This window comes from Rhinopithecus roxellana, chromosome 4 (genome assembly GCF_007565055.1).
Source record: "Rhinopithecus roxellana isolate Shanxi Qingling chromosome 4, ASM756505v1, whole genome shotgun sequence".
NCBI lineage: Eukaryota > Metazoa > Chordata > Mammalia > Primates > Cercopithecidae > Rhinopithecus > Rhinopithecus roxellana.
Window position 1 is genome coordinate 21,141,169 of NC_044552.1, and position 23,359 is coordinate 21,164,527.

Here is a 23,359-nt window from a genome sequence, read left to right on the forward strand (position 1 = left end):
ATTCAGTCTTTTCCTCTTCATTAATTTATTCTCTGAAATCTTGCATTCTACTTCATTGGCCTTTGCCAGGTCAGAACCTTAAACATGAGACATGGAAACATCAAGTTTTCCTTCTTCCTTGGCCTTGCCTCAGAGAAATGACCATCCCTGCTCTCATCCTCAAAGCATCTTTAGCATTTTTTTGTTTGTTTTTTGGGTTTCTTTTTTTGTTTTGTTTTTTGTTTTGTTTTTTGAAACAGGGTCTCACTGTTGCCCAGGCTGGAGGGCAGTGGTGTGGTCTACGGCTCACTGCAACCTACGCCTCCTGGGTTCAAGAGATTCTCCTGCCTCAGCCTCCCAAGTAGCTGGGACTACAGGCGTGCACCACCATGCTCGGCTAATTTTGTATTTTTTGGTAGAGACGGGGTTTCACCACGTTGGCCACCTGGCCTCCAGCTCCTGACCTCAAGTGATCAGCCCACCTCATCCTCCCAGGGTGCTGGGATTACAGGCATGAGCCACCGCGCCCCACCTGCATCTTTAAGCTTATAATGCCTCCAAGTGGTATTAAGACCTATTGAGACGCCAGGTAAGGTTATAGCCCCAGCAACTCCAGAGGCTGAGGGGGTAGTATTACTTTAGCCAAGGACTTCAACGTGTCAGTGAGCTACGACGGCACCACTGAACGTGTCAGTGAGCTATGACGGCACCACTGCACTTCAGCCTGTCTCTAAAAAAGCAAAACAAAAAGACCAATTAAAGAACTTTGAAGATACAGAATTCACTGCCCTTCTTGACTTCGCTTCCTCTTACCGTGCCATTATTATTATTACTATTATTACTATTATTATTATTATTATTATTATTTGAGACGGAGCTTTGCTCTTGTTGCCCAGGCTCCAGTGCAATGGCGGGTGCAATGGCGAATCTCAAGGGATTCTCCTGCCTCAGCCTCCCGAGTAGCTGGGATTACAGGCATGTGCCACCACGCCTGGCTAATTCTGTATTTTTAGTAGAGGCAGGGTTTCTCCATGTGGGTCGGGCTGGTCTCCAACTCCTGATCTCAGGTGATCCACCTGCCTCGGTCTCCCAAAGTGCTGGGATCTCAGGCGTGAGCCACAGCGACAGCCCTCTGCCCTCTTGCCTGACGTTTACTATGCCATATGTGCTATATTCTTTGAGTGCTTATGGTTTTGTTTTGTTTTGTTTTTGGAGACGGAGTCTGGCTGTTACCCAGGCGGGAGTGTAGTGGCACGGTCTCGGCTCACTGCAACCACCGCCTCCCAGGTTCAAGCAATTCTTTTGCCTCAGCCTCCCGAGTAGCTGGGACTACAGTCGCAGGCCACCACGCTCTGCTAATTTTTTGTATTTTTAGTAGAGACGGGGTTTCACCGTGTTGCCCAGGCTGGTCTCGAACTCCTGAGCTCAGTCAAACCGCCCGCTTCAGTCTCCCAAAGCGCTAGATAGATATATAGGCGGGAGCCATTGCTTCCGGCCGAGTGCCTACGGTTTTAAACCTGACTTGCAAAACTCTATCAGGAAACCTCTTAGTTTCTCCTGAAAGTCTTTCAACCTATCATTGAAAGGATCAGAATTTACTTGTAAAGAATTTAATTGGCTGGGCTTGGTGGCTCACACCTGTAATCCCATCCTTTTGGGAGGCAAAAGAGGGAATGTCAGAGGCATGTGAACCAGAGCAACTCCATCTTACACAGGAGCTGGTAAAATAAGGCTGAAACCTCCTGGACAGCATTCACAGACGGTTAAAGCATTCTAAATCACGGCATGAGATAGGAGATCAGCACAAAATACAGGTTATAAAGACCTTGCTGATAAAGCAGATTGCAGTAAAGAAGGCAGACAAAATCAAAATGGTGATGACAGTGACCTCTGGTAGTCCTCACTGCTACACTCCCACCAGGGCCATGACAATTTACAAATGCCATGGCAAGGTCAGGAAGTTACCCTATATGGTCTAAAGAGGGGCGGCATGAATAATCCACACCTCGTTTAGCATATCATCAAGAAATAACCGTAAAAATGGGCAACCAGTCTGCTCTACAGAGTAGCCATTCTTTTATTCCTTTACTTTCTTAATAAACTTGCTTTCATTTTGCACTGCGGAGTTGTCCTGAATTCTTTCTTGCAAGAGACCCAAGAACCCTCTATTGGGGTCTGTATTGGGAACCATTTCTTTAACAGGAGGATTGCTTGAGCCCAGGAGTTCAGACCAGCCTACTAGCCTGGGCAACATAGCAATCCTGTCTCTATTAAGAAGTTTTTTTTTTTTTTTAAGTTTATTCAAATGAAAACTGGGAATAGCAATTTGGAAAATAGACTCCAGGATCAATGGAATCAATTAGAGCGCCAAATATAAAAGTAAAGATCTTGCTTATATCGATAGAAAACAAAGAAACTTAGTAGAATTTTAAGTTTCTGTGCAAAGTTGGCTTACGAGTTACAATTTGATTAGTTAGAGCTTGTTTTTATTTTCTTCCACATTTAAAAGAGTATATTTAAAATTCCATCTTATACAATATGATAGTCACGAAGTCTTTGTGTAAGATAGAAAACAGAGAAGTTCATCTATAATGAGACTCAATGGTGAAGAGATAAGTGGTCTTCCCTGGTGTCCTGTAGTCATTTACAACATTTTACCACAAAAGGCAGATTTATAAGAGAAAAGGCTTACGAATGTGTTAACGTGCACATAGGAGACAACCGCGGAGTTTTTACCCACTTCCCAACTATTATACAGAAGTTTACAAACATTCTTTAGGCAGAAAAAAGTTTACAGAAAGAATGTGCGCTTGGGTCGTAGCTAAACAGGTTAACCGAGGGTTCTGAGAAGAGGGATTCTGTTGAGGAGCAGTAAATGATTACTAGGTAGAATGAGTGGACTGGGGAAAAGAGATTAACTTGTAAATAGTTCTCTTTGGAATTTGAATGCTCCTGGGAGACGACATTATCTTGTGAAAGGGTCTGTTCAGGTATGGTTACACTCTTTTTTTTTTTTTTTTTTTTTTTTTTTGAGTCAGAGTTTCACTCTTGTCACCCAGGCTGGAGTGCAATGGCGCGATCTCGGGATCTCGGCTCACTACAACCTCCTCCTCCCGGGTTCAAGCGATTTTCCTGCCGCAGCCTCCCGAGTAGCTGAGATTACAGGCATGCGCCACCACGCCCTGCTAATTTTTTGTATTTTTAGTAGAGACGGGGTTTCACCATGTTGGCCAGGATAGCCTGGATCTCTTGACCTCTTGATCTGCCCGCCTCTGCCTCCCAAAGTGCTGGGCTCACAAGCGTGAGCCACCGCGCCCAGCCCTTTTCTTTTACAGTATGAACTGAGTGGCAATAGTAAGGTTGATGGAGTCTTGAGTTCAGCTCTTGTTTTTGACATTTACTTATATCTTGACCTCAAAAAAGAGAGCATTGGTTAGTATTCATCCACTATATTTTACTTATTCATTGACTTAAATTACCTCTACTTTCATGTTATCACAAATATCACTTTGATGAATATTCTTGATATGTCCTCATATGGGTCTACAGGAGAGTTTTCTTGGAGCACAGGCCTGGGCACAGAAGGAATGGTTCTCCAAAATGTCTTTTGCAAAGCCACCATCACTAAACCACCACATCAGAGTGTGAGTTTCTCCATCTCCCATCCGACACTAAGTTATACCTAGTGCTATAAACTGAAAGTTTGTGTCCTCACAGAATTCACTGTTGAAGCCTAGTCTCCAATGTGGTGATATTAGATGTGGCCTTTGGGAGGCGATTAGGTCAATTTCCCAAGGGAATTATTTACATTTAATCTCTGTTCCCCAAGCCATTTATTCACCCTATTAATTATTTATTGCCCATAAACAAAATTACCTATATTTCCCATCTTTTCTCTCTCCCTTCTGAAGTCAGGCTATTTAAGTATTTGGGCCTTATTGGGATATTGGATGATCACTCAATGATTCTCTCCCATGTATACATCATAACTTCATTTGCCATTTCTCTTATTAACCTGCACTTTTTTTTTTTTTTTTTTTTTTTTTTTTTTTTTTTTTTGAGACGGAGTCTCACTCTGTCGCCCAGGCTGGAGTGCAGTGGCCGGATCTCAGCTCACTGCAAGCTCCGCCTCCCGGGTTTACGCCATTCTCCTGCCTCAGCCTCCCGAGTAGCTGGGACTACAGGCGCCGCCACCTCGCCCGGCTAGTTTTTTTTTGTATTTTTTAGTAGAGACGGGGTTTCACCATGTTAGCCAGGATGGTCTCGATCTCCTGGCCTTGTGATCCGCCCGTCTCGGCCTCCCAAAGTGCTGGGATTACAGGCTTGAGCCGCCGCGCCCGGCCTACCTGCACTTTGTGAGTTGATTTTTCAGTGAAACTTCAGATGGCAAAGGGGAAGTTTTTCCCTTTGTTCTCTACACTACTTGTATAGATTAAAAATTTAATGTAGCTTGTACTAGTTTCCATCTCAGAAAATTCAGAATTTCTAATCTTGTGCAGATAAGAAACCTTATTATTATCAACAGATATATAGAAAAACATGTTTTTTACATTTTAGAACCTTTTTGTTGCCCAGGCTGGAGTGCAGTGGTACAATCTTGGCTCACTGCCACCTCTGCCCAGGCTGGAGTGCAGTGGCACAATCTTGACTCACTGCAACATCTGCCTCATGGGTTCAAGCAATTCTCTTGCCTCAGCCTCCTGAGTAGCTGGGATTATAGGTGCGGATCACTCCATCCGGCTAATTTTTGTATTTTTAGTAGAGACAGGGTTTTGTCGTCATGTTGGCCAGGCTGGTCTCAAACTCTTGACCTCAGGTGTTCCACTCATCTTGGCCTCCCAAAGTGCTGGGATTACATGCGTGGGTTACTGGGTCAGGCCTAGAATCTCTTTCATATTGAGAACCATATTTTTGGGAAACAGTTTTTGTAGAATCTCAAGATTCCATTTGAGTGGAAATCTACATAAGCTTTATTTATAATATATTTTCAGTGACTTTGTTTCCTGTCTTGTTTTATACCCTTTGAGGGCTTCATCACTTCTGGGAAGGAGGGAGTGGTTCTGAAGCATTTGTTCTCATCTTTTCTGCCTCCTAAACAAAAATGTTTCCTGTTTTGGAACACAAGATTGGAAAATGTTGCTTTGTGAAGCAGAAGCTAACAGAAATCATAAAAATAAAATAAAATAAAATAAATAAATAAATAAATACTGGCCATTAGCAGAAGTGACATCATTAAAGTGATTCGTTTCTGTGTTACTGATCAAACTGTATTATTTCCCAAATCTTGACCAGTGACAAGAGTGACTTCTCAATCCAATCTTATCAGAGAATTTAGGTGTATTTCCCCATTTCTATGAGGGTGAAGGTTGTTTTAAATTTCTGCTTTGATTTCTGAAGTTTCAATAATTTAGTCTCTGGAATTAACCAACAGTAGAAAGATAAACAGGAAAAAAAAAAAGGCATACAAATTTATTACCTGCATATACACAAGAGCCTCACAAAATACAATGCTCCAAGAAATGATACTGTGGGCTAGGGGAGGTACCCAAACGCCATTAGGATGTTGATCCCAGCCAGTGTCCAGGCCCTTGCCACTGTTGCCAGAAAGAATCCAAGGACAAGTCAGAAAATGGTGAAAGTACAGAGGTTTACTGCAAACTAAAAAATACATGCTCAAGGAAGGGAAGTGCAGGCTTACTCAAGAGAGTCAGTCTTGCCCAGCCGTGATTGGGGCTTCTATCTTTGTGGGTTTCTTTAACCAAGGGGTGGAATATTCATGAAAATTTCTGGAAAAGGGTGACAATTTCTCAGAACTGTGGTGCCATCCATTTTTCCATGAAATATGGGTGTTCTCGGAACTGTCATGCTGTTGGTGGGTGTCTGATTTGTATGTTAATAAGTGTATAAAGAAAGAGGTCCCAGGTGAAAGCTCCATCAAATCCAGTGCCATGTTGGGTCAACTAGGACTTACTCAGCTTGGCAAACATTTCGGTTTTCAGGGTCTTTTTGGCTCCTAGCTTGTGCAGCTATTTCAACAGCTTCCTTTTTGCTAGTCATGTGAAACTGCTGCCTGGAATTTTCTATTCTCTTGTGACCACCCTATATTATTTCTCTCTCAGAAGGGCCAAATAATTGACGTTTTTATACCATTCTGAGACTACAGAAAGAAAAAGGGTCTTGGGACTTCTGGGGGGTTGGAGGAGGTGGTGACACAAGTTGTAGGAGGGTGAGGGAGGAAAGGCAAAGGTACCAGGGGAGGAAAGGCAAAGGTTTTCTTGTTATATAGATAAAGTCTCTCTGGTAATCTCAGAATAGCTGACAGCCTGTGGCAAAGTAGTTTTCTCTCCTCTGAGTCAGTCTTAGATACCTCTTCAGGCAGGAAAGGGGGCCTCAGAGAAAGCCAGTACTTGCATCCACGGTTTACTAATGTAGATATTCTTGATAGATATAAATTTCTTTTACAAAAGAGTTTTTCAAAGCTATTCCTATGTTTGCAGTTTCTCTGAATAGCCATCTTGAAATAGGACAAAGTATACTTTGGGATGGCATATTTTAGTCTCCCACAAGGGGCACTCCACACTAAGATTCAGAGATAAAATCAAGTTCAAGGAGTATTTTTTGTGCACCTAATGTGTTTTCTGGGGCACTGTCCAAGGCCCTAGAATGTATTACTGCATTTAACCTTTAAAGCAATCTCTTGAGGAAAGTAAAGTGAAGGAAATAAAAATATTTTACTCCAAAAGATATTTCTTTGACCTATTTTGAAATGGCTGCTTCAGGACCCACAGACCAATGAGGCCCTGCAAATCAGTCTTTTGTGGGGGAAATTTCCATTTGTTGCCAGGCCTTCCCTTTCTAGTCCTTTCCTGGATCTAGGAGAGATTAACTTAGAGTCTGATACCTTTTTTATTTTTACTTTTTTAAGAGACTGTCTTGCTCTGTCACCCAGGCTGGAGCGCAGTGTTGCAATCATAGTTCACTGCATCCTTGAACTTGGTGGGCTCAAGCAATCTTCCTGCCTCAGCCTTCTGAGCAGCTAGAACTACAGGTGTGCGCTGCAACACCCAGCTTTCTTTTTATTTGTTTTTCATAGAAACAGGATTTTGCTGTTACCCAGGCTGATCTCAAACTGCTGGGCTCAAGGAATCCTCCTTCCACAACCTCCCAAAGTGGAGGGCATGAGCCGCCACGCCCAGCCTGACAAGAATTTACCACCTATTTTTTCTGAGGACTGCTACCTGTGAGGTTTCATCTACATAACAAGACCCCCCACCCCTTCCTAGCCAAGCCTCTTCCTTTCTCCCTCCTATAATCTGTTTTGCCAGGATCCAAGCTTGCATTCTTTCTATAACCTCAAGATGATATATAAATTTCTGTATCTCATTGGTGGGTGGGTCTTCATTTTGAAGTCTCCCGTGTCTATGTGCTAAATACACTTGTATGCCTTTTCCCCTATTAATCAACCGGCCTCATGTCAATGATTTTCAGCGAATTTCCAGGGACCCAAGGCCAGTGCCCGTTTCACAGTTAAGAATGGCATTTCATATAACCTGTAATCTAATTGTTAGTTATGGGGTTCAGGACATGCTATCCCCAAAGTTCGGCTCCAAAGGACAGCATGTGCAAGGATTTTGGCTTTTCCCTTGAAGCAGATTGACCTTGGATGTACAGATTTCCTCGGAGAAAGTGAGACCCTTTTGTGAGATGGGCCCAGAGAAAAGGACCATCTTAGAAGACAAAGGACACAGGAAGGAATCAGAATGAACAAGCCTTGACGAGTTTCCCCCCCAGTTTACCCCTGTTTTAAAGTTGATATAAGACAGTCAACCAATGGTGTGACAGCTATCCTCCGTGAGAACGTAAGTGGCTCTGAAAAGAGCCTTTGGAAACAAGTAGGAAACCCAAGCTAGAGCAGGGGATTATGCTCGCTCACCACGGATACGACGCGCAAGCTGGATGTCCTTAGGCATAATAGTGACGCGCTTGGCGTGAATAGCACAGAGATTGGTGTCCTCAAAGAGCCCCACCAGATAGGCCTCGCACGCCTCTTGCAGCGCCATCACCGCCGAGCTCTGGAAACGAAGGTCAGTTTTGAAATCCTGCGCGATTTCTCGCACCAGGCGCTGAAATGGCAGTTTGCGGATGAGCAGCTCAGTCGACTTCTGATAACGGCGGATCTCGCGCAAGGCCACAGTGCCTGGCCGGTAGCGGTGGGGCTTCTTCACACCGCCAGTCGCTGGAGCGCTTTTGCGCGCTGCCTTGGTGGCCAGCTGCTTCCGCGGTGCCTTGCCGCCGGTGGACTTCCGGGCTGTCTGCTTCGTCCGGGCCATAGTTGAGAAAGCTGTGCTCTGAAAGAAAGCACTGAATGAACAGTGGCTTCTACCAGAATTTATAACGATGATCTGATCCTGATTGGTCAGAACTGCTGTGGGAATAACCTGATTGGTTCTTAGTACTATCTTCATTTGGTTCCTGCCACCTCTTCCCCCGCCAACCCCTCCGCCCGACTGAGTCTCATTCTGTCTCCCAGGGTGGAGTGTGGTGGTGCGATCTCAGCTCACTGCAACCTCTGCCTCCCAGGTTCAAGCGATTCTGCCTCAGCCTCCGGAGTAGCTGAGCACTTGCCACAACGCCGCTAATTTTTGAGTAGAGAAGGGGTTTCACCATGTTGGCCAGGCTGGTCTCAAACTCCTGACCTCAAGTTATCCGCCCGCCTCGGACTCCCAAAGTGCTTGGATTACAGGCGTGAGCCACCGCGCTCGCCCTCCGTGCCAATTTTATTTATTGTTTTCAACCAATCATGTTAAGATTTCCCCAATGAAAATATAATCTGACCTAGAATTTGTATAGGTCAATTGTAGTCTTAAATTCATTTCCAATGGGTCATTTTTCCTATTTCGGATCGTGTAAAAATATATACAGTAGAACAATGTATTTGCTAGTACTTCCAAAAAGTAGTTTCGTTTTGTAACTGCTTAATTAAATCTTTTAATGACTGTATCAACACCCAGAACAAAAATAACTTAAATTTAGTCTGGCACATTCTCCGCTAAAACACCAAAACCTTAGTTTTGCCCAGTGTAGTGTGGGGAAGGAGTTTGATAGGTGCTTGAACCAATAAATGGTATCTAACCTCTTCATTAACTGAGTTTAAAGCAATCCAATGGCTGATTGGATTAATTATGTAAAACATTGCTTAATTTCATTAGCATGCGCGAAATTATAGGTTTGCGTCAGCGATTAGATTTTTCCAGTGAATCTGTGTAGTTCTGACAACAGCATTTTATTAGGATGGAGATTTTAGTTGATCAAAGGACTATCAGGTTCTGGTATTGATAAAGACCCATAAAAACTACAAAAAGGTTGGTTTAACATTTGTTATATTCACAGGAGCAAATGATCACCAGAAATACTTTTGTTTAGGTTTTGTTTTTCTTTTTTGAGACGGGGTCTCGCTCTGTCTCCCAGGCTGCAGTGCAGTGGTGAGGTCTTGGCTCACTGAAATCTCAAACTCCTGGGGCTCAAAGTGTTCCTTCTGCTGTCAAGTTTCTTCTGCCGCCAAGTACAGGCGAGGGCCGCTGCGCCCCGCATTGATTTTTTTTTTTTTTTTTTTTTAGATGGAGTCTCGCTCTGTCGACGCCCAGGCTGGAGTGCAGTGGCGTGATCTCGGCCCACTGCAACCTCTGCCTCCTGGGTTCAAGCGATTCTCCTGCCTCAGCCTCCCTAGCAACGCTCGCCACCACGAACGACTAATTTTTGTGTTTTTAGTAAGGACGAGGTTTCACCATATTGGCCAGGATGGTCTCGATATCTTGACCTCGTGGTCCACCCTCCTCGGCCTCCCAAAGTGCTGGGATTACAGGCGTGAGCCACCGCGCCCAGCCTTTTTAGAGGCAGTGGTCTCGTTATCACGGTGGTCTGGAACTCAAGGTCCCAAGAGATTTCTCCCCTCCCCACCCATCTGCCTCAGTTTCCCAAAATGCTGAGCACGCGTAAACCACGGCGCCCTGTCCCAAAATGTTTTTTAAAGACCCAGAAAGGTGTTTGTGGGGAGAGGACAATGAAGGAGGGTGCTTTAACAGTATAATGAAGCAATTAGATAGTATTCACTAGGCCTGATTCAATACCTTTATTTTACCCAATAGGAAACTAATGACCTCAGTGCTTGAACTCGGCCACAAATTTCTGATAGGTTTGGAGAACAGAGTGCTCAGTTCTTCCGTAGAAATGGTGGGTGGCTCTGAAAAGAGCCTTTTGTCTTATAAGTTTACATTTTTAAAGTCCAGTCCTTACTTGCCCTTAGCTTTGTGGTGGCTCTCAGTCTTCTTGGGGAGCAACACTGCCTGGATGTTAGGCAGAACACCGCCCTGAGCGATAGTAACTTTACCGAGCAGCTTGTTGAGCTCCTCGTCGTTGCGGATGGCCAGCTGCAAGTGGCGCGGGATGATGCGGGTCTTTTTGTTGTCGCGGGCTGCGTTGCCCGCCAGCTCCAGGATCTCGGCTGTCAGATACTCTAGCACAGCAGCTAGGTAAACCGGAGCGCCGGCCCCGACCCGCTCAGCATAGTTGCCCTTGCGGAGCAGGCGGTGCACTCGCCCCACGGGAAACTGGAGCCCGGCTCTAGAGGAGCGGGTTTTGGCCTTGGCGCGAGCCTTGCCTCCCTGCTTGCCACGTCCAGACATGGTAAAACGACCTGCGACCTAAGTCAGAAAGTGACTGGAAGGAAACTAGAGGGACGCATTTTATAGCGGCTGCTGGGCGCGAAAAAGAAGCTGGGCCATTGGCTAAGCTTGCGGCTCTCTCTTAATGCAAATAAGGTTTCTGAATATACGTATTTTCATTGGACTATATTGATATCGACGTCATCTGAGTAACTTCCAATCAGACAGAAGAGTTTCTCAATCTTATCTGCATATAGACTTGTGAATAAATAGGGCATAACCCAGCTTGTCTTCATTCTTTTTTCTTGAGTGGTCTTTCACTCTCGTTCGCCATGCCTGACCCGGCTAAGTCCGCTCCAGCCCCCAAAAAGGGCTCTAAGAAAGCCGTAACCAAGGCCCAGAAAAAGGACGGCAAGAAGCGCAAGCGCAGCCGCAAAGAGAGCTACTCTATCTACGTGTACAAGGTGCTAAAACAGGTCCACCCCGACACCGGCATCTCATCGAAGGCCATGGGCATCATGAACTCCTTCGTCAACGACATCTTCGAGCGCATCGCGGGTGAAGCTTCCCGCCTGGCGCATTACAACAAGCGCTCGACCATCACCTCCAGGGAGATCCAGACGGCCGTGCGCCTGCTGCTGCCAGGGGAGCTGGCCAAGCACGCCGTGTCAGAGGGCACAAAGGCCGTCACCAAGTACACCAGCTCCAAGTGAGCTCGCTCGCAGCTGCCGACAATCCAAAGGCTCTTTTCAGAGCCACTCACGATTTCAGAGAAAGAGCCGGTGCATTTTGCTTGTAGTCTTCTGAGTGGGCTACAGCCGGCCTCCGTTAGGAGGGAAGATGGCGGGAAAAAGTAAGCTAAGCTCCCTAGGCTTTTTGCGTGTGAGTATATATGCTCAGTCAGACGAACTTAGTTTGGGTTCTTAGGTGCCCTTGGGGACCTTAGGTGCCTTGCAGTTGTGCTTTAAACTACAATTACAAGTTTGCTTTCGCTTACTCTTTCCCTTTTTTTTTCTTTTTGAGACGGAGTCTTGCTCTGTTGCCCAGGATACAGTGCAGTGGCGCGATCTCGGCTCACTGCAAGCTCCGCCTCCCGGGTTCAACCAATTCTGCCTCGGCCTCCTGAGTAGCTGGGATTACAGGCGCCCGCCACCGTGCCAGGCTAATTTTTGCGTTTTTAGTAGAGACGTAATTTTACCATCTTGGCCAGGCTAGTCTGCAACTCCTGATCAACCCACCTCGACCTCCCAAAGTGTTGGGATAACCGGCGTGAGCCATCGCTCGCGCCCGGTCGGGTTATTCTTTAAATTCCTGTAACGTCCCCCTTCTCTGATTGGTCAATGCTCTATTTGAAAAGCCCGCCAAGGGCTGCAATTTGCCAGATAGTCTCATTCCGGTTGTTTTTCGAAGAGGTCCTCCGGGAATGGGAATGAATTTTCCGTTATCTGCAGGTGGGATTTTAAAGTCCATGATTAGGAATCCTGAGACAGAAGTTGGAGAATCCCGCATTTAAAGAGAAGCGGACCCCAGAAGAGATCACAGAAATAGGAGGTAAACCAAGAGCGTGGGAATATACGGGAGTGGAGACTTTCAAGGCATGATCCCTTCTTCTCAACAGTGCCTGAATTCTCAGCATTGCATCCTCTGCCACAGCGGTATCCTCTCTTAAATAAATTACTTCTACTGTAAATCTTTAAAAGCAAAATAGCAAGCCCCTCCACAATTCCACTCCAGGCTTTAAAATCACCCCGTAACTTTGCCTTTATTTTCCTGCCGTCACTTCCTTTGCAGCTATGGGTGGAAGGCCATCTCGGACGAATAGTCTCGTCTCTCTCACACAGGTGACAAACAGCCCCGAATTATGCCAACTGGTTACCGGGTCGTGCAAAATACATGTAGGATTTGCCGTTCACGTCCCTAAAATGTTCTCTTCCTCAGTACCTTGTCATTAGTTTGGCGCCTCGGGCTTGGCGACAGAGCTTATCGACAAACTAAGCTACTTGGAGAGCAGTCCCCTAATTTCATCGTGTTCCTTAACTTGGCATCACATTTGTCGCCTCCCTTCATTCCTCTTCGCTCTCTTTTACGAGATTGCCCATCCCGCGTCCCTGAGAGAACATCTGAGGGATGATTAGCCTCTGAGTGGGTGAGAGAGCGCGTGTGGCCTTCTCTTGCCATCTTGTGGCAAAAAAAGCAAAAGCACAAGTTCAAGGCGTTGTGTTTTCCGGTCCCAGTTAAAATGCTTTCTTCCTAACTTTCTACTGAGTCAGTGGGCTAGGGTAGAGTTTCCATTTTTCACTCCTTTTAATTGCAGGATTCAAGCTTCTTCAAGAGTCATTAGTGCGGTGGTTAAAAGGGAGCGGGAGGAGGGTGGGGGAGGTAAATAGGAAGAGCGAGGAGTGGGTAAGGGAGGAAGTCCTATTGAGTTTTGTGATCTGGTCAGAGCTGCCCAAAAGAAATAAACAAATAAAATCAAAAAGCCAAAATGCTTTGTACCCTAAAATAAATAATAATAGGATCATGCTTTCTAAGACCCCACACTTACAACTCAATTTAACCTTAATTATCTGTTTAAAGGCCCTGACTTCAAATACCAACTACACTGAGGGCTGGGACTTCAACGTTAAGTTTTTTTGTTTTGTTTTGTTTCATTTTTTGAGACAGAGCCTCACTCTGCCGCCCAGGCTGGAGTGCAGTAGCGCAATCTAGGCTCACTGCAACTTCCTCCTCCTGGGTTCAAGCGATTCTTCTGCCTCAGCCTCCTGAGTAGCTGAACTACAGGCAGGCACCTGCCACCGCGCCCAGCTAATTTTTGTGTTTTTAGTACAGACAGGGTTTCACCATGTTGTCCAGGCTGGTCTTGGATTCCCAAAGTGCTGGGATTACAGGCGGGAGTCACTGCACCTGGTCTAAGTTTGGGGGAACACAATGAAGTCCATAACAGCACTTAAGACCATTTTCCATGCTTTCATCCCAACTTTCTATTCCAAGTTCTCCTTTATAAAATATCTACATTTAGCTTAATTTGCAGATAAGGTGACAGTTATGACATTCCTTAAACCAGAAGTTAAAAGTCAGTTGCTCACAAAGGCCCAGCACATTAGAGCAAAAATATCTGGATATTAAAAGTCATGCCTTATCTCTATAAAGAGAGGTGCTATTTGCCATTTTTCTTGAAACACACTAACTTCTGACACCGTATTTCATTTTTCCAGTTTTGATAGAGATAATCGACCAAGATGTATTTAACTGTTTTCTTAATTCTGCTGTAAGACAACCATAGCACAAGCATATTGATAAATGCCAACTAATATGGAAACTAACAGGACCAGTGGGAACTTGAGAAGTGAAGACAAAACCTGTGCAATTTGGTTTCACTGATTTCTCCCTTCTAGCAATGCAAGCACAAAGACAGTGTGACTTCTAATTTTTCAAGGTTATATGCAGCTTAATATGAAATATTATAAATTTTCAATATTGACAACTAATAAAACATTTATATCATGGTACAGACTATTAAAAAAACAAATCTGCTGACTTCATCAAGCCCTTCACCTCTAAAATAGAGATCTCGTGAAGCCCTTCATCCTTGAAGTTGACATCTCTGGACATTAACAAATATTCCTGTATCCATGACAAGCTTTTCACCAAGCTGCTCTTTCTGCCATCAGGGCCCACATCAAATGCCCCGGACTTCCCAACTTTCTAAATCCTCAGCTGAAAGTAATTCATTCCTCACTTGGCCCCTCTGGATAGCGCATCAGGCCTCACATACGTCAGGCATTCAAGAGTTATTTTCTGCCAGTTAAGTAAACAGACAAAGTGAACTAAAGAAAAAACAAAAAATTCAGTTCTCACAGCTATGAGGTAAAAGTGGTGAAAGACGCTCAGAGTTGTTCATTGTGGACTGAGTAGTTACCTGGTTAAATAAACCTGTTCTTTTCTATTTATGTTACATTTGTCTTATTTTTAAATTAATGTTATTCTTTGTGGGGGTGGGGAATTCCTAGTGAAAACCATAAGGCCTGTTAGACAAATTCTAAAAGAGCTGTAACACAATTTTTTATTATTAATATTATTCTTAATAGAAAAATCATAATTGTATACATTTTTGAGAAAGAGTATGATGTTTTGATATATTGTTGGGGCTCAGAAAACTATAACCCAAAATGAAGGCCTCAGAAGCAGAAGCTTTTCCCTGACCTCCTGCCCTTCTGTCTCTGATCTATCATTCTCCCTCAAGCTTAGCCACAGAAACTAAAATCTCTCTTCCCCAAGGCAGGTCATAAAAACCAGAATCCCTTTTCCCCAAAGCCAGCTGTAAAACCTACAAATATTACTGTAGCTCCCCTCACCCACCCCATTCCCCAAGGCTTTTTGTATGAAAACTGGCCATTTATGGTCAGAAATTATCTGCCCTACTTTGTTTGACTGTAGGTCATAAGATCCCTGTTCCAGAGAGGGACCTGCCCCATACCGAGAAGGAGGGAATGCTGCTCAGAGTGGCAAAGAAGAATCTGGACAGACAGGCATTTCTGGGTTTCCCTACTATGTTTATTATCATTAGATCCTACCCTTCATGTCCAGTCATTTCTACAAGGCTGTCCATACTTTATAGAATCTTAAAAACAATGGACAATCTCCCCTGTATCTTTAGGCCTTCATTTTGAAGGGCTCCCATGTGACGTACAACTATGATCAATTTTTTTTTCTCCTATTAATCTGCCTTTTAGTCAGTGATTTTCAGCAAACCTTCAGAGGGTGAAGGGGAAGCTTTCCTTTACTCTGTAATGTCATTCAAGGAGTGTTTCTTTCTTTTTCTTTTTTTGCCTTCACTCTGTTGCTGAGGCTGGAATGCAGTGGCACCATCCCGGCTCACTGCGATCTCCACCTCCCAAGCTTAAGCCTCATGTCTCACTCAGCCTCCCAAGTAGCTGGGACCACAGGTATACACCACCACGCCCAGCTAATTTTTGTACTTTTCGTAGAAGGGGTTTTACCCTGTTGGGAAGGCTGGTCTGGAACTCCTGGACTCAAGTGATCCACCCATCTTGGCATCCCAGAGTGCTGGGATTTTCATGTGTGAGCCACCGTGCCTGGCCCCTTGCCTCTATAGTGTATACTGAAGGAGTTCAGTAAATATCATCCCAAAGTATGCCGCATTGTTGTGCTGATTACTTCACGCTAAAGTCATTTGGGAAATAGCAAATGCACAGAGGGGCTTTTTCTGAATCTCTTTTATTTGACTAAATGCAGATTCTCCAGGAGAAGGAAGTTAATTAATCATGAAAATCCTTCCTAGGCATTTTTATCTATCTTGGGAAGATTAACAGCAACAGAAATGGAATGGAGAAGAGACTAGAAATTGGCTCCTTGTCCAGATAGGCCACTATCTACTCTGAAAGCCCATTCCTGTTTTCATTATCGTACTCTTCCTAGGTCGCTCCAACTCCCCTTTCTCCTTACTCCTCTATTTAAATAGAGAAAGAATTTAAGTTGTAGAGAGTTGATAAAATGCTGAATGGTTCCGAGTGATGAATGTGGAAAGGAGGTGGGGAGAGAGGAAAGCTAGTCTCAATACCCTTTTCCTCCAAACCTGACCAGTTCTTGGCCAGAGAAATAGTCTCCCACACAAGGAGTTTCCTGGCATCTCTAAGAAATTCTGAGGTTAGAAAATCTCTGTAGTTGGCATCCAAAAGAATAAAATGGGCAACTGAGGACTAATAATTTGAGGAATTAGAAAGTTTAAGTTCTATCCACCACTTACCCTGGCTGCTATCACCTCATTTTATGTCATTTACTGGATTGTCTGTTCTTCCTGGTATCTTTTTCCTCAACTAAAAGTGATTTCTAAAGTCTCTTCCAGAATAAATAGTTGGCTTCTGAAAATAGATCTCCTCCATATGGATCACATGAAGCTATCACTAACAAATGTCACATATCATAAGATTTGTTTCAATCATGGAAGAAGTAGTTCTACACTGCCAACCTAAATAACAGAGGGAGGCTCTCTAAAATAAAATATATCTTGGGGGACTAGAGCATTGTAATGGAAATATGCATGCCAGAGTAAATAAGGTGAATATATAGGAAGGTAAAAAAAGACAAGGTTAAAAAATCAATTATTTACATAATTGTTTAGAAAGAATTGTCCTTGACCATAAAGACTGAGGACTAAACTCTGATTTTTATCTTGCCCAAATTCCCAAATAAGGAGTCTGGGGAGTCATGCCCTACAAATCATAAATTCTCATCAGATGGGTTTTATTTAACCCTATATATCATGAGTTACTTTCCAACCTGACTCTGGCATAAAACATTATGAGACAAGGAAGAAAATCAAAATATTTTACACCAAAAACCATGTTTCTTTGCCATATTTTGAAATGGCCCTGCAAAGTTGTTTTTTTGTGTGGGGGAAAATCTGCGTCTATTCCAGACCCTCCCAATCCTAAAGAGATTAACTAAGATCTGAATAGGAAACATTTATTGTCATCTATTGTCTCTAAGGGCAGCCACTGTAAGACTTCAAAAGAACTTGGTCTCCACAATCTTTTTCTTAACCTCAACACTCCCTTTCTGTTAATCCCAGGTCTTCAGACAAATTCAATCAATTGTCAACCAGAAAATGTTTAAATTCACCTGTAGTGAGGAAGCACCCCATCCCCACCCCCACCCCAACACTCCTGCCCCGCCTGGGCGTCCTGCCTTTCTGGACCAAACCAATGTACTTCTTAAATGTATTTGATTGATGTCTCCTGCCTCCCTAAAATGTATAAAAGCAAGCTGTGCCCTGACCACTTTGGTCACATGTTCTTAGGACCTCCTGAGGGATGTGTCACAGGACACAATCATATTTGGCTCAGAATACATCTCTTCAAATATTTTACAGGGTTTGACTCTTCATTGACAAGATCAATAACAAAGGTAACACCAGTTCAAGGTTAGACAGACAGTTACTGGATGGATGTCCTTATAAAAATATTTTTGTGTAAATCTGCAAGGGCCTTTATACAAGGTTGTGGTTTTTACAATGTTTTGTGATAGTTTTTATGATCAGATATACAAATATAAAAACTCACTCCTCATGGCCTTCCTGGGCTCTATTTGTCAGAGTTTTCTTAACATTAGTGATTACATTTTGATTCTGATAACTTTCACAGTACACTGACCGTGTGCTCTGAGGTCCCAAAGTGTCTGTCTTTACAAAACGACTATCTTTATATAGCTGCTTTCTTTTCAATTTCATGCTTGCTAATAGGAAACTATATACAGAAAGAAGAATGGCAGCCTTGTACAAGATTAGGAGGTAAATTGAATTCACTACTTTGAAAGGAGGCTCTGTCTACAGTCACGATATCCAAGAATAAACTGAAAATTCATTTCTTAAATAGGATCCAGGAGAAAATAAAAAGTACAGTTCCATTTTTCTTTGTTTTTTTTTTTTTTTTTTTTTTTTTTTTAGATAGATCACATGTGCCCCTGCTTATCTGTGTGATTAGAAAGTTTCTTACTGAGAACAGTGTTGAGTTTGAGACCAGCCTGGCCAACATGGTGAAACCCCATCTTTACTAAAAATACAAAAAATTAGCTGGGAGTGGTGGTGCACACCTGTAATCCTATCTACTTAGGAGGCTGAGGCAGGAGAATTGCTTGAACCCGGGAAGTGGAGGTTGCAGTGAGCTGAGATGGTGCCATGGCACTCCAGCCTGGGCGACAGAGTAAGACCGTTTCAGCAAAAAAATTGTATTGCCATGGGCATATATATAAGCAGGAGTGGAAACGAAACATGACAGATAAACATCAAAGTCATAATAGACTTGCCCTGAGAAAGTCATTAACAGGTCTGGGGATGGAGTTGAAGAATACTTATATTTCATGAGTGTTTTCCTCTTTTCTCTACATATAAAAGAAACTTGTAGTGAGTATGTCATGATGTTAAATAATAGACCAAATCCGTGTGGTCACTTTTAACTCTTCTATAATTTTTTAAAAGGTAAAATAAGGTGATGAGTAATGAGGAATGCTGATGTTTCCGTTTAGTGAATTGAAAATTGTGGCTATTAACTAATATTTACCAACTCACCAGTATCTAAGATGTGCCAGGCCTTGTTCTAGGTATGATGGCAACTACAGTGGCAAAACACAAAAATCTGTCCTTTTAAATTTACTTCCCATGAGAGAGAAAATACTAAATGAATAAAGACACAATATACTGCATAGTAATAAGTGCTAAGGAAGAAAACAGCCTAGGAGCAAGACATTTTTTGGAAGAGTTGTTATTCAAAATAACTTCATGGTCTGGCGAGAGGGTTCACGCCTGTAATCCCAATACTTTGGGAGGCCGAGGCAGGAGAATCATCTGAGCCCAGGAGTTCGAGACCCGACTGCGTAAAAAAAAGTAAGACACCTTCCTCCCACCTCCCATCTGTACAATTAAAAAAAAAAAAAAAATACAGCTGGGCTAGGTGGGGAGCACTTGTACTTCCAGCTACTCAGAAGGCTGCTTAAGCCCACGAGTTCGAAGTTGCAGTGAGCTATGATCGCGCCACTTGGACTCCAGCCTGTGTGACAGTGAGGCCCTGTCTCAAATAAAATATAAAATATAATATAATATAATATAATATAATATAATATATAAAATAAAAATGAAATAAATACTTTCAATTCTCTTTAACTGAATCTCTAAAAATTAACTGCCTATAAACTGGGAACTCTAAACTTAAATTATAGTTTACAAAATGATAGTATGTAGAGGTGGAGGTATTTCAGCTCATAGACTTAGTATCAATTCCCCCTCTGTAAGATGGGGTACCTCTGATTTCTTAACTGAAAGCTGCTTTCTGATTTTCTCCTCGAAGGAATGTGAATACTTCCATTTGCTGTCACTTTCCCTTTGATTGACCTAGCAAGGGAAGGAAGGTTGGTGACAGTATGTCCTAAGTAACTTTTTAGGGGGAAGGGGAAAAAAAAAAAAAAAAAACTAGCAGAGGATGGTTTCGATCCATCGACCTCTGGGTTATGGGCCCAGCACGCTGCCGCTGCGCCACTCTGATACACAATGAAGCCTACTTTGCCGGGGATTTCTTTGTGATGTTTACCTCAAAAGTTGGTGGGGATTTTGGTAAAAGTTGGTGGGGATTTTGGTTTTTTGGTATGGTTAAATAAACCTGATTTCCACCCCCCCACCAAGGGCCACTAGTTCTATTTATGCTGCAAACATGAGGATGAGTTTAGCGTGTATTGGTATCAAACATTCTGAAAGCAAAACAAAGAAAACCTCGATGTTTCTGTAAGAAAATAGCCTGTCGCTACCCTGCTTGCTTTATCATGTAGTCAGGATGTAAGACTAAGGCAAAAAACTGTATAGGGAAAATATCCAACTTCTGAAACATAATACGTAGTTTTCAAGAAGCATAAAATATTACTGTTGCATTGGCCGGGAATCGAACCCGGGCCTCCCGCGTGGCAGGCGAGAATTCTACCACTGAACCACCAATGCTTTGTGTATCTAAAAGCCTTGCCGTCTCTAGGAATGCTTTGCCGTTTTTCAGGACTCCAACTGATACCATAGACTTTGTTTTCAAAAAGATATTTAGGTAGCTTTCCGTTCTTATTGAATAGAGCCTCATAACAGAGCCTTCTTGCCTTCTTCCCTTCTTTTCAGGAAGAAAAAAACCCCTTTCACTGCAACTTCAAAGCGTCTCTGGCAACACTGGAGGCTGGCCCGTGTGTGGGCTGCCCGGCTCCGGCGCGGTCTCAGCGGCGCAGTTGGACTGCTCCGACTGGGCCTGCACCTCCGCCACGCGGGTCGCGGGCTCCTGAGCTGACTCTGTTCGCCGCTGCAGGGCCCTGGGTATCCACTTGCCGAGTGCTCCCAAGCTCCGGACTCTTAAGTTTCAGGAACCGCTATGGAAGATGCCAAATTCCTTAGTTTGGGAGGCAGAAGACATTTTATGACCGTGGGGAGGCTCAAAGTCCAGGTGGGTTCTGGAGGGAACGGGAGAGGTAGAATAGGGTTACGTGAGCACGAAGAATAAAGAAAATGAAGTGGAGGACCGCGGAGGAAGAGAACCCGAGCAGGGGATAAAGGAGGTAGGGCAGCCAAAAGAGGAGGGAGGAGGGGAGGAGCCAGAGGGAAGGGGTGGCAAACAGGAACCTAGTGTTGCTCTCCACAGGCCTCCCCAAAGAAAAGGGAGGCAGTGGGGGATTTAAGAGTTTTGCGGATTTACCTTATGCTTCAGTTGCCATGGTTTTGGGGGTGGCACTGGAAACTTCTTCCTGGCAAACTGAGCGCAAAGGTCTCATTGAAGAATAATTTCCACAACGGGTGCAATGATGACTCTAATACAAATATAAAAACGAACCCGGGTAAAAAAAATTTGTGTAACTCAATGAGGTAATTGGTGAGGTGTTGATACCTGTTCAAAGGAGAATCCAAAGAGTGCTCGCTTCGGCAGCACATATAGGAGAATCCAAAGAACAGACGCTATTTATAGATCAGGAATATTAAAATAGGTGTGTAAATGAGGCCAAAACTGTTTTGGTGAGATGTTCCCCAAACGTGTTTAAAGAAGATGGCCATCCATTTTGTCCCTACCGCAGTATAGAATTAATTGGCATGTCCATAGATACGAAGAATTTTGTATTGCCATCATTAGCTACAATTTGCAGAGTTGTAAAATAGCTCCCGTACAATCGGAATCAGATGACACAGAAAGATGTGTTATAGTTTTCCTTTGAAGCACAAATTTTTCCAGCAATCTTTTCCTTTTTAAGGTAGATTGCTGCTCAACCTTACTTGAGTATAAATGTAAGGGCCAAACTAAGAAGTTAAACTTGCTTTTGAAAGCTTAACAATGCCAAAAGCACTGGTCTGATATTCCTGATCATATTCTGGGGAAAGTCTTGGGTGGGGATTCTTTTCCTTTCCTTTCTTTTCTTTTCTTTCTTTCTTTTTTTGTTTTGTTTGTTTTGGTATCTTTCTGTCGCCTAGGCTACAGTGCAGGGCTGGGGATTCTTAAGACCTCGGTTCACAGAATGTGAATGTTTGTGTCTCTCCAAAATTCATATGTTGAAGCCCCAGTTCCCCATGTGACATATTTGGAGGTAACTGGGAGGTAATTAGGTCATGAGGGTTAAGTCCTCATGAATGGAATTAGTGCCCTTATAAGAAGATACAGGAAAGACGTTACCTCTTTCTGCCATGTGAGGACACATCATGGAGGTAACTCTGCAAACCAGGAAAAATACCCCCTTCAGAACCAGGCTATGCTGGCAGCTTGATCTTTCCAGCCTTAGAACTGTGAGAAATACATGTCTGTTTAAGCTACCCAGTCTATGGTGGCAGTTATTTTGTTGTTGTTGTTGGTTTTTTTTTTGAGATGGAGTCTCGCTCTGTCACCCATGCTGGAGTGCAGTGGGCACGATCTTGGCTCACTGCAATCTCTGCCTCCTGGGTTCAAGCAATTCTCCTGCCTCAGCCTACCAGGTAGCTGGGACTACAGGCACACACCACCACGCCCAGCTAATTTTTGTATTTGTAGTAGAGATGGGGTTTCACCATATTGGTCAGGCTGGTCTGGAACTGCTGACCTCGTGATCCACCCATCTTGGCCTCCCAAAGTGCTGGGATTACAGGTGTGAGCCACCGCGCCTGGCCTATGTTGTTTTTTATAGCAGCCCAAGCTAAGACAATGATGAAAGATCTGGACTCACTCTCTAGAAGCCTGTGCATGCACACACATATCTGCATTCGATTTCAGATATGGAGCCTAGTTTAAATGAGGTAGGTTAGATACGGTGATCATAGCTTCCCTTAAAGGAAAACAAACTTGCTAAATAAGTGGAGAGGACAAATTGCCTGACAGTGCACAAACCAGCCGCATCCTGGACTTATGGTTGGTGTCATGCGCGTCCATGTGAAGAGACCATCAAACAGGCTTTGTGTGCGCAATAAAGCTTTTTAATCACCTGGGTGCAGGTGGGCTGAGTCCGAAAAGAGAGTCCGCGAAGGGAGATAAGGGTGGGGCCGTTTTATAGGATTTGGGTAGGTAAAGGAAAATTACAGTCAAAAGGGGAGTTGTTTTCTGGTGGGCAGGAGTGGGGGTCACAAGGTGCTCAGTGGGGGAGCTTTTTGAGCCAGGATGAGCCAGGAAAAGGACTTTCACAAGGTAATGTCATCACTTAAGGCAAGGACCGGCCATTTTCACTTCTTCTGTGGTGGAATGTCATCAGTCAAGGCGGGGCAGGGCATTTTCATCTCTTTTGTGATTCTTCAGTTACTTCAGGCCATCTGGGCGTATAGGTGCAAGTCACAGGGGATGCGATGCCTTGGCTTCAGCTCAGAGGCCTGACAGTTGGAACATTCTGCAGCAAAGAATTAGAAGAGCAAAAAGGGGGGAAAAAAATCCTCCAATAGGCGCAAGGACGGAAACCCGTGATTGGTGTCCTTAAGTTGACCTATGCTCATTATAGTAGTAACAAACACACCCCAGGGGGATATTTAACATGCTAATGAGACATGCCATGTATGTGCTACCATGCAAAACCACAGTGCAGGCACGCCCAAGAGACCACCCAGAACATGTTTTATAGCAATGTCCTCCCACCCCCTCATGAATAATCATATAAGACTCCCGTGAGGCGAGTTTGTCCAGTATCAGCCAGTACTGTCTCTTGAGCAGCCCTCTCTGATCAGCTTTATCAGAGGGTACTTT

At 43.8% G+C, this 23,359-nt stretch overlaps 3 protein-coding genes and 3 non-coding genes across 6 annotated transcripts; 1 reads left to right on the plus strand and 5 right to left on the minus strand.

Annotated features, from left to right (window-relative positions):
• Positions 1 to 7,093: 7,093 nt before the first annotated feature.
• LOC104670865 (histone H3.1) lies at positions 7,094 to 10,383 on the minus strand. The gene is made up of 2 exons (XM_030928664.1): positions 10,367 to 10,383; positions 7,094 to 8,327 (listed from the first exon to the last, which is right to left on the minus strand). The coding sequence occupies exon 2, from the start codon at positions 8,307 to 8,309 to the stop codon at positions 7,899 to 7,901; it is 411 nt and encodes a 136-aa protein (XP_030784524.1). The 5' UTR covers positions 8,310 to 8,327; positions 10,367 to 10,383; the 3' UTR covers positions 7,094 to 7,898.
• LOC104670860 (histone H2A type 1) lies at positions 10,088 to 10,692 on the minus strand. The gene has a single exon (XM_010374216.2). The coding sequence runs from the start codon at positions 10,659 to 10,661 to the stop codon at positions 10,269 to 10,271; it is 393 nt and encodes a 130-aa protein (XP_010372518.1). The 5' UTR covers positions 10,662 to 10,692; the 3' UTR covers positions 10,088 to 10,268.
• A 248-nt stretch (positions 10,693 to 10,940) lies between these two features.
• Positions 10,941 to 11,484, plus strand: LOC104670855 (histone H2B type 1-O). The gene has a single exon (XM_010374201.2). The coding sequence runs from the start codon at positions 10,973 to 10,975 to the stop codon at positions 11,351 to 11,353; it is 381 nt and encodes a 126-aa protein (XP_010372503.1). The 5' UTR covers positions 10,941 to 10,972; the 3' UTR covers positions 11,354 to 11,484.
• A 3,152-nt stretch (positions 11,485 to 14,636) lies between these two features.
• LOC115897156 lies at positions 14,637 to 14,699 on the minus strand. Its single transcript, XR_004057086.1, has one exon. It is a non-coding gene; the product is annotated as a U7 small nuclear RNA (small nuclear RNA).
• Positions 14,700 to 19,624: 4,925 nt separating this feature from the next.
• On the minus strand, positions 19,625 to 19,696 carry TRNAM-CAU. Its single transcript has one exon. It is a non-coding gene; the product is annotated as a tRNA-Met (tRNA).
• Positions 19,697 to 20,071: 375 nt separating this feature from the next.
• TRNAG-GCC lies at positions 20,072 to 20,142 on the minus strand. The gene has a single exon. It is a non-coding gene; the product is annotated as a tRNA-Gly (tRNA).
• Positions 20,143 to 23,359: the final 3,217 nt, after the last annotated feature.